Source organism: Diaphorina citri, unplaced genomic scaffold (assembly GCF_000475195.1).
Source record: "Diaphorina citri unplaced genomic scaffold, Diaci psyllid genome assembly version 1.1 scaffold187, whole genome shotgun sequence".
In the NCBI taxonomy this organism is placed as follows: Eukaryota; Metazoa; Arthropoda; class Insecta; order Hemiptera; family Psyllidae; genus Diaphorina; species Diaphorina citri.
In genome coordinates this window covers 76,914-86,441 of record NW_007377624.1, presented here as the reverse complement: position 1 = coordinate 86,441, position 9,528 = coordinate 76,914, and the positions used below count along the sequence as shown (strand labels likewise).

Sequence of the window (9,528 nt, the reverse complement as noted above, 5' to 3'; positions counted from 1 at the left end):
TCTACTTAATGTCTCTATTAAAGTTTTGGGAGCATACATGATTGATCAAATAATCTTGAAGCTCGATCATTGCTGAAGTCAAGAATGTTTAATGACTTAACCCATTTGGGCTTGGACTTCATTTGGTCGTGTCTTTATGTACCTATCGCTAAGCCCTCCTTGCACCACACCGTATAATACAAAGCCACTTATTTGGAGTATTTTCCTTCTTCATTAAGAGCTGTCCGAAAGTGGGATTCATGGTTTCGAAAGCTGACGGTTGTCAAAAGGAAGAATGCAATAATTGGAATAACAACGGATTGTAATATGCTCAAGTACAGAATCATTTTCTTTGCTTGCTCAAGTAACCGCGAGTAACCTCCGTGTATTGTGTTGGATCGTCTCGTCTGTTAGCATATCGCTTTACATGACATCATTTTATGAGAGGGGGGCTATTGTCATATGGACACTGCTATGTGAATGGGTAAAAATTGTTTAACTACTTAATTTCTATTTTGATCTCTCGTATCTCTCCCACACAATACATCAAACCCGTACAAAGCTTCTTAATTTGATTTAGAGAAAAAAGTTGACGATGAAAGATGATTTCACATGGCTTTCTCGCTTTTAGGCCTGTTCCTCTTTCTCTACAGTTTAAATTCACTCCAGTAGCAAAACACCTGAATGAAAAGATCTGCATTGACAGAGAAGATAGTAGGGAAATATACGTAAAGAACGTTGATGTATTTACAAGGATTAAGAAGGAAAATAACTTGGACTTGAAATCTTGAAGTTGTTTCCATCTGAAGTTCCAATCCGTTTCCTAAGTAACATGCTATGATACTATAACGGTAACCTCGGTTACAGGGAAAAGACAAAGGCTTAATTAAATTAAGTCTTGCACAGGTGGATAATTTGTTTGTACCTCTACTTACTGTAAGCTCGTACCTCTACTTACAACAGAACTATAAATTTGCTGGACCGGTAGTTAATCCACCGGCCTCCCGAGAGAAAGGATCCTTATGAGATCCCTGAGGACTCCGGGGGCGATTGTTAAGGGCTATGCCCAATTATTTATGCACGCCGCCAATCTCATGACTTGTAAATCTCATGTATGTAACTTATATCAGAAGCAATGCTGCTTGAGAACACAGAGAGGACACACCTCACTTAGAAGATAATTTTCTTCGTTTCTTCTGATAAGTGTGACTCTGAGGGATTCTTGTATCAACCTTACAGCCTACGCCATTATTAGTGAGCTTACTACTAGTTCCACTCCGTTCTTGGATTATTTCTTACTAGTCCAAGATGAGTTAGATGAGATAAATTTATGGAGAAGATATGCATGGCGTTTTGTATTTGCCTTCAGCACATGAATCTCTCCGCTAAAGTCAATAACTTCCTGGTGCCTCCAGTCATCCGAAAGCTTGCTGTATCGATAGGATGTTCGTTTACGACACAACATGTATGTTTGGTGTCAGCTGAAGTATTAATTATCATAAAACTTGCTTTCAAAGTCAGTACTTATATGAACTTAAACGTAATGATTAAATATCCTGTGACTCTCCGCTAAAGTCAATAACTTCCTGGTGCCTCCAGTCATCCGAAAGCTTGCTGTATCGATAGGATGTTCGTTTACGACACAACATGGCATGTATGTTTGGTGTCAGCTGAAGTATTAATTATCATAAAACTTGCTTTCAAAGTCAGTACTTATATGAACTTAATCGTAATGATTAAATATCCTGTGATTTTTTGCAGACCTCCCCTCAATATTATACGACCACTCTGTATAAATGTAACACGACACAAGTACAACATGTAACATTAGAATCACCTAGGTACTATAGGTCCTAGACTATTTGACCACATTCATATGATTCATAAATTTGTTATACGTCTGCTCTGTGCATTTGCATATGAATTAAATATGTTATACATGTTTATGGTGATTTTTTTTTTTTTTTTATTACATCTGTTTTAGTTGTACGTACATCTGCAATTCCAATTTTTATTGGCAAGTTCCAGTTTTAGTCGAGTGATATAAAACTAACGTTGCTGCGAGGTTCAACAGAGGACATTCCAACCATGTCAACGGCATTGCTTGTCTTTAGGATTGAGATATTTGACAAAAACAATTTCTTATTGCAAGATCATTCTCAGTAATGAGTGCCAGGGTATTCTGGGCTGCTCATTTCCTTACAAATTTCTATTCGGTGTCAACGGCATTGCTTGTCTTTAGGATTGAGATATTTGACAAAAACAATTTCTTATTGCAAGATCATTCTCAGTAATGAGTGCCAGGTTATTCTGGGCTGCCCATTTCCTTACAAATTTCTATTCAGTGGGAATTTGCTACCGAATTAACATGGCAAAGTACCAATTAAAAAACTATGCCCTGCGGACTCTGGAACATGTTCTTTATCAAATGGGCGAGTCTATCAGATGAACTGTTAAACCTTTTAAAGATCTGATATGTCCAAATCTTAAAATAAATCCATGGCAAAGTACCAATTAAAAAACTATGCCCTGCGGACTCTGGAACATGTTCTTTATCAAATGGGCGAGTCTATCAGATGAACTGTTTAAACCTTTTAAAGATCTGATATGTCCAAATCTTAAAATAAATTAAGATATAAATTGTCTACTCCTCCTAAAGTTCAAGCGGACGGGACGACTTACTTCAGATCCTCTTGCTGAATAAGCTATCTATCCACTCTATTCGACCAAGGCAAGAAAACATCGTTAAAGATATCACATGTGTGACATGTGCTACAGGCAACAACGGACGCTCTTTGAAAAAATCTCATCAGGAAAATAAGGACTATAAGGAGCATGATGAAACTTGAGCTCTCCTTAACCTTCTCAACCCTGCTGACTTTATCAATAACAAGTTTGTCAAGGATGCAAAGATAATAAGGAGAGGGTAGGTTCGGAGACAATATTACAGTAAAAATGTTGCTAATAATAGAGCTATACACAAACAACATAACAATAAGAAGAACAGGAAAGAAAGGGAAGGGACTCCGGAGAAAAGGAAAGTAGATATGTGGGAAGAACGGCCAGGGAGTTGAGAAAATGTTCATGTAAGAAAATAATAACCTCTTGAGTTCCTCTCTGAAATATGATAGCAACTCATGTGGAAACTTGGGCATATTTTCCGCTGGAAATTGATAAATATAGGTATAGGTAAATCATAAGAAAACATGGAAGAATTACTGGGCAATTCTAGTATGTAGTAAGGAAATAGACTGAGCAATAAGTTTAGTGAGGAAATAACATTTTGGGAGACTTTCTCAAATTTGATCAAATAAAACCTTCGCTGAATCTGAAGAGCTTCGACTTACTTCAGATCCTCTTGCTGAATAAGCTATCTATCCACTCTATTCGACCAAGGCAAGAAAACATCGTTAAAGATATCACATGTGCTACAGGCAACAACAGACGCTCTTTGAAAAAATCTCAGGGAAATAAGGACTATAAGGAGCATGATGAAACTTGAGCTCTCCTTAACATTCTCAACCCTGCTGACTTTATCAATAACAAGTTTGTCAAGGATGCAAAGATAATAAGGAGAAGGGAGGTTCGGAGACAATATTACAGTGAAAATATTGTTAATAATAGAGCTATACACAAACAACACAACAATAAGAAGAACAGGAAAGAAAGGGAAGGGACTCCGGAGAAAAGGAAAGTAGATATGGGAAGAACGACCAGGGAAGTTGAGAAAATGTTTATGTAAGAAAATAATAACCTCTTGAGTTCCTCACTGAAATATGATAGCAACTCATGTGAAAACTTGGGCATATTTTCCGCTGGAAATTGATAAATATAGGTTAAATTGATAAATCATAAGAGAACATGGAAGAATTACTGGGCAATTCTAGTATGTAGTAAGGAAATGGACTGAGCAATAAGTTTAGTGAGGAAATAACATTTTGGGAGACTTTCTGAAATTTGATCAAAAAAAAACCTTCGCTGAATCTGAAGAGCTTAGAAAGCGGCAATAAAAAAATGGGGCACCAAGTAATGTCTGGAGAAAAGTTGAAAGTTACACAACTTGTTCCAAGTGACTCCAGGGCTCCCCCTGTTAATAATTAGAATAAAATGAGTCATCCTTGAGGGTAGTCAATAGGTGTAGGCGCCTCTTGTCTAATAAAAATCCTCGTAAGTAATATTCTGTAGGAATATTTTTCACCCCTATATTTACTTTCTATTTTTTGTCGTTTTCTAGGTTTTGCCTGAAACGTACTACCTAGCCAGAGAGTGTTATTGTTTTGAAACTTTCGTAACCCGACTATGCCTGTTGTAAACAATAGTAAAGTAATTTATTTGTAGGCTTTTGTTCGCAAAAGATACAGGAGAAAGAACTATGTATTTCAGCTTTTAGAGAAAGCTATATCTTGATATTAAATTATTATTTTTTTTTTTTGCCCTTAGCCGTTGGAACCCTGATCAGCCAGCAGCTACTAGTTAGGGCTGACTGGCAGATGTGATCTGTTTATTATTCTACTTATTATAGGTATCTACTGTCTCAATAATACCTTGAGGTACAGTTATAGTTAACTGTCATGACTGAGGATGTTACTTTTTGATTAAAATTTACTTAATTAATTACTAAATTAACTGCCTGCCAGGCAATGGTTTTACCACACGTTTTACATTGCATTTCTGGTTTTAGGTTTGGTATACACGTAGAACAGTCATGTTCAAGATGATTAAATACATTACTGTTGAAGATGGTCCTATTGTAATGAGTTTGTATGATTTCATTCAGACATTCCATTGCACACTTACCATACAGAAATAGGTCTGAGCTAACGGAACACAATTAAATAAATACTTACATTGAAAAACATACAGGGTGGCCCAACACTTTGTACTTATAATTATTTAGAAAACGAACGTCTTAGAATAAATTTTAGAATAAGCTTTACTTTTTCTTTGACTAAAATTTATCACATTTCTAGTTCTACATGGGTCGGTATTTTCCTCCCTAATTCTTCTTCTCCACATACCTCGGTCTAGGGACTCTAGGGCTTTCTCAGAAGCTGTCTTACACCTTTGATAATCTCACAACGAAACACTGTCTATTGTAAATAAAGGAAACTATTGATTTATCTTCTTTGCCGTTCCTGATGTAATAGAGAGGTTAGAGGACCCTCGATAGCAAATAGCTGGGTTTGAATCCCGGCCGGGGCGGAAATTCAATACTTTTTCCGCTCCCGGAAAGTTGCAGATTCAGAAGGAAGGCTGCGCTTTGGAGGATTAAAAAATTAAGCCCTTATACTCCTTTTCCATGGGCTTTTGTCTTTATCTTAATTGATTCGAGTAAATAGTAAGAATTCTTTATCATATGAGAATGTATCTCTCAGAACCACCCTGTCTAACTGCATCAGAGAAATCGAATGATTGTTTGTATCTACTTGTTGGTGTGTAGCTATATCACGTGTACAATAGAGTATATCACAGTATATTCACATTGAAAATTAAGCCCTTATACTCCTTTTCCATGGGCTTTTGTCTTTATCTTAATTGATTCGAGTAAATAGTAAGAATTCTTTATCATATGATAATGCATCTTTCAGAACCACCCTGTCTAACTGCATCAGAGAAATCGAATGAATGTTTGTATCTACTTGTTGGTGTGTAGATATCACGTGTACAATAGAGTACATCACAGTATATTCTCAGTTACAGGATATCACCATGATGTTTCCTGGATCCTGTGGAGACATAACAGGAGGAGGGGAGCTAGTTTTTTGTCTGAATCGAAATATCATTTACATCAAAATACATATATCCATACACAGTAGCTTGTTCTTTTCAGGGTGTTTCATTTGATTGAAAACAAAGAACTTGAAATTCAGTTCCTAGCAAAACTAGATTAGTATTACAGGTTATATCATAGCTCAGCTATTCCCCTTTTACCATTCCCCAAAGTTACCATTTCCTACATTAATCACGGGTTAACTGTTCCCCATTCCCAAAGGTCTAAAGTTAACACTAAGTGCAATAGTCCTAAACTAAAATGGACGTGGCACATAAGGGATCAGGAAGAGACCGCCTTAACATAATAATACACTACCATTAACTTTTACCATTCCCAAAAGGTTCAAGTTGACATTCTCCACATTACCCTTGAAATTTCTGGTTTAATTTTTTTCTTGTTTATTTCTTGTTTATTGAAAGTAAATCCACATCCTGATTTTATCCTTGATAAATTTATTGAGGTGTTTCCTGGATCCTGTGGAGACATAACAGGAGGAGGGGAGCTAGTTTTTTGTCTGAATCGAAATATCATTTACATCAAAATACATATCCATACACATTACACAGTAGCTTGTTCTTTTCAGGGTGTTTCATTTGATTGAAAACAAAGAACTTGAAATTCAGTCCCTAGCAAAACTAGATTAGTATTACAGGTTATATCATAGCTTAACTATTCCCCTTTTACCATTCCCCAAAGGTCTAGAGTTACCATTTCCTACATTAATCACAGGTTAACTGTTCCCCATTCCCAAAGGTCTAAAGTTAACACTAAGTGCAATAGTCCTAAACTAAAATGGATGCGGCACATAAGGGATCAGGAAGAGACCGCCTTAACATAATAATACATTATCATTAACTTTTACATTCCCAAAAGGTCCAAGTTGACATTCTCCACATTACCCTTGAAGTTTCTGGTTTAATTTTTTGGCACATCATTTCTTCAAGCTCATGTTCTTTTTAATTAATCCCTCTATCCATTCCTGGTGGAGGTAGGTGATTGAAAGTAAATCCCCATCCTGATTTTATCCTTGATGAATTTATTGAGTGTAGTCACTAGGTGTAGGCGCCTCTTTTCTAAACTAATAAAAGTCCTCTTCTGTAAGAATATTAGTCAGAAGCAGAAGCAAGATCCCTCATTTAAACATGGTTGGTATTACTCCATGAGGCATGACCTGGGCCTAGCGCTATTATGTTATCAAATAGCTCTAGCCACTTTACACCCTGTATGTATCAGTGTGAACAACATCAAATGAGCAGCATTGCCGCTAGAACAAGGAGAAGTAATAATTTTTTATATCATTCCGACCATCCTTAGCATATTGCTTGTAAAATTAGTTCCAATCTATAAATGTGTACCTATGTGTACAATTATTTGTTGGAAACACCAGAGTAATGTCAGACCAACAGGTAATCGATCAATGTCGACTGACACGTCCACACTGCGTCGACAACATAGATTTTCCTCGTCAATCGACGGCCGGTCGACTATGTGTGGACACACCTTTATGGATACTTACTCGAAGGACTTTGGCAGTAATTGACGTGATGGCAAACGAGCAAATAAGGTTGCAAAAGTACCTCTACCTACATACGTTAATACGTTAAGAATGTGGGTTGAGTGAGTATAACCTTAAAGTTGAAACAAGGTAATTTTAAAATTTAAATGTCTTTTTGATGAGTTAGGAAAACGTGTTTATCATGAGGGCTCAAACCTTTTAAACGTTCAATTCTGTCCGAAATGTTAAGGTGTGTTCAATTTTTTATTTATTTTGGTTGGTAAAAAGTTGTTTTTCCGGCCAAGTCCCAAAAAAAGAGTTATTAAAACGGGACTTACTCGTACTTCCTCTTATCCGTCATATCACTAGAAAACGGGACTACATTATACATATAAATAAGGGATAGGGATCGTGTTTTGGCACTAAAAACTGACCATCGAAATTTTGACCCGATTACATTACTTTCCTTCCTATAGGATAAGGAAAGTAAAAAGGCAAGGGTGATGAGTACACAGAAATTGAAAGAAATGGGAGTGAAAATGGGAAAGCGATAATGGGAAGGGAAGTTAATGAATTTAAAGGAAGTAGTGGGTAGCTAGCTGCTGCGAAGTACTGATGAAGAGAAGGAAGAAAATATAGGAGAAGACAAGGAAAAGGTGACAGGGAAAGAGGAAATGGAGGTAGAAAATGTCGAAGAGAGAAAGTTGAAGAGGTATTTCATTTTCACTTGAGTGCTTCGAGAAATGAGGTTTTTTCCTCTTGATAAAAATACGCCAAGACTTTTCTATATATCATACATATTATGGGATATGGGTTCGCTTCTCGAAAATAAAACAAAATTTTCCCTTGGATTTTTCTTCTCATTAGACTTTTTTGAAGACCCCGTAGGGACTTTCATTCTGAGTGAGTTTTACAGTTACTGAACTACTTCTTCGTTTTAGATACTCGACTGACTATTATTTTTAAATACATTTATTTATTAAATACGAGAGACCCTACTGACTAATTTATCCCCCTCCCGGTTTTCAGATCTACATGAAGCGACTCCTGACCAAATATCTGGAACGTCTGTCCACCATAGCGGGAAGTCTGATCAACTGTGGTCCTGTACTCTCCTGGATGGAGCTGGACAATAGGGGTCGTCGTCTACTGGTAACAGAAGGGGACAGCTGCCCTATTAATACGCCTGCTGTGGCCGCTGCCTATTCTGTTGTCAAATACACGGCTGTCTACTCTCCTGGATGGAGCTGGACAATAGGGGTCGTCGTCTACTGGTAACAGAAGGGGACAGCTGCCCTATTAATACGCCTGCTGTGGCTGCTGCCTATTCTGTTGTCAAATACACGGCTGTGTTTCCTCTTGATAAAAATACGCCAAGACTTTTCTACTATCGTCAGCTCTATTAAGGGCCTTTGATTGACTTTGGCAGTAATTGACGTGATGGCAAACGAGCAAATAAGGTTGCAAAAGTACCTCTACCTACATACGTTAATACGTTAAGAATGTAGGTTGAGTGAGTATAACCTTAAAGTTGAAACAAGGTAATTTTAAAATTAAATGTCTTTTTGATGAGTTAGGAAAACGTGTTTTTCATGAGGGCTCAAACCTTTTAAACGTTCAATTCTGTCCGAAATGTTAAGGTGTGTTCACACATAGTTGACCGGCCATCGATCAATGTCGACTGACACGTCCACACTGCGTCGACAACATAGATTTTCCTCGTCAATCGACGGCCGGTCGACTATGTGTGGACACACCTTTATGAATACTTACTCGAAGTTCTGGTCTATGTGTCCTTAATTACTCCTCATTTTAGTGCTATCCTTAGTCCTTCTGTGGCTGACTTTCAGATCCACCAAGGCATATCTTCACCTAACCATCTAAAGTTCTTTTATTTGTGGTTTCAGCGCTTACTAGTGTATCTGGATATAACGTTTTCGCTTTGTTTGATTTCAGGGGAAATGTTTCTGGAACAGCCTCAGCCACTTCTTCATGCCGGAGGAATGTCCACTAGGAGATCAAGAGGTCTCTCTGATATCTTGCCCCAGTTTACCACTATGCATAACAAGGTATGTACGTCTTGGGCTTTAGAAGCTCTTAAAAGAGTTTATCAAGGTGTGGCCAAATGACCGTCCGGCCGTCGACATCGATCGATGAGTTGAAAGTGTGGACGGTTCAGTCGACATCGATCGACGGCCAGTCGACTTTGGACACACCTTTAGTACTTATTTTGATTCAGGGTTGAGATCTTGAGATTCAGATACAGCTGGTATTCACTTAT

General features: G+C 37.5%; 1 protein-coding gene across 1 annotated transcript; it reads left to right on the top strand.

Moving 5' to 3' along the window:
- Positions 1-1,351: 1,351 nt before the first annotated feature.
- Positions 1,352-8,653, top strand: LOC113465955 (rho GTPase-activating protein 33-like). The gene is made up of 3 exons (XM_026820943.1): positions 1,352-1,444; positions 8,277-8,399; positions 8,522-8,653. The coding sequence occupies exons 1-3, from the start codon at positions 1,352-1,354 to the stop codon at positions 8,651-8,653; spliced, it is 348 nt and encodes a 115-aa protein (XP_026676744.1).
- The last annotated feature ends 875 nt before the right edge of the window (positions 8,654-9,528 follow it).

Coding starts and splice junctions, on each gene's coding strand:
- LOC113465955 (XM_026820943.1), top strand. CDS start 1,352: ATGAATCTCTCCGCTAAAGTCAATAACTTCCTGGTGCCTCCAGTCATC. Junction 1,445..8,276: donor GTTCGTTTACGACACAACAT/GTATGTTTGGTG, acceptor CCCGGTTTTCAG/ATCTACATGAAGCGACTCCT. Junction 8,400..8,521: donor ATAGGGGTCGTCGTCTACTG/GTAACAGAAGGG, acceptor CGTCGTCTACTG/GTAACAGAAGGGGACAGCTG.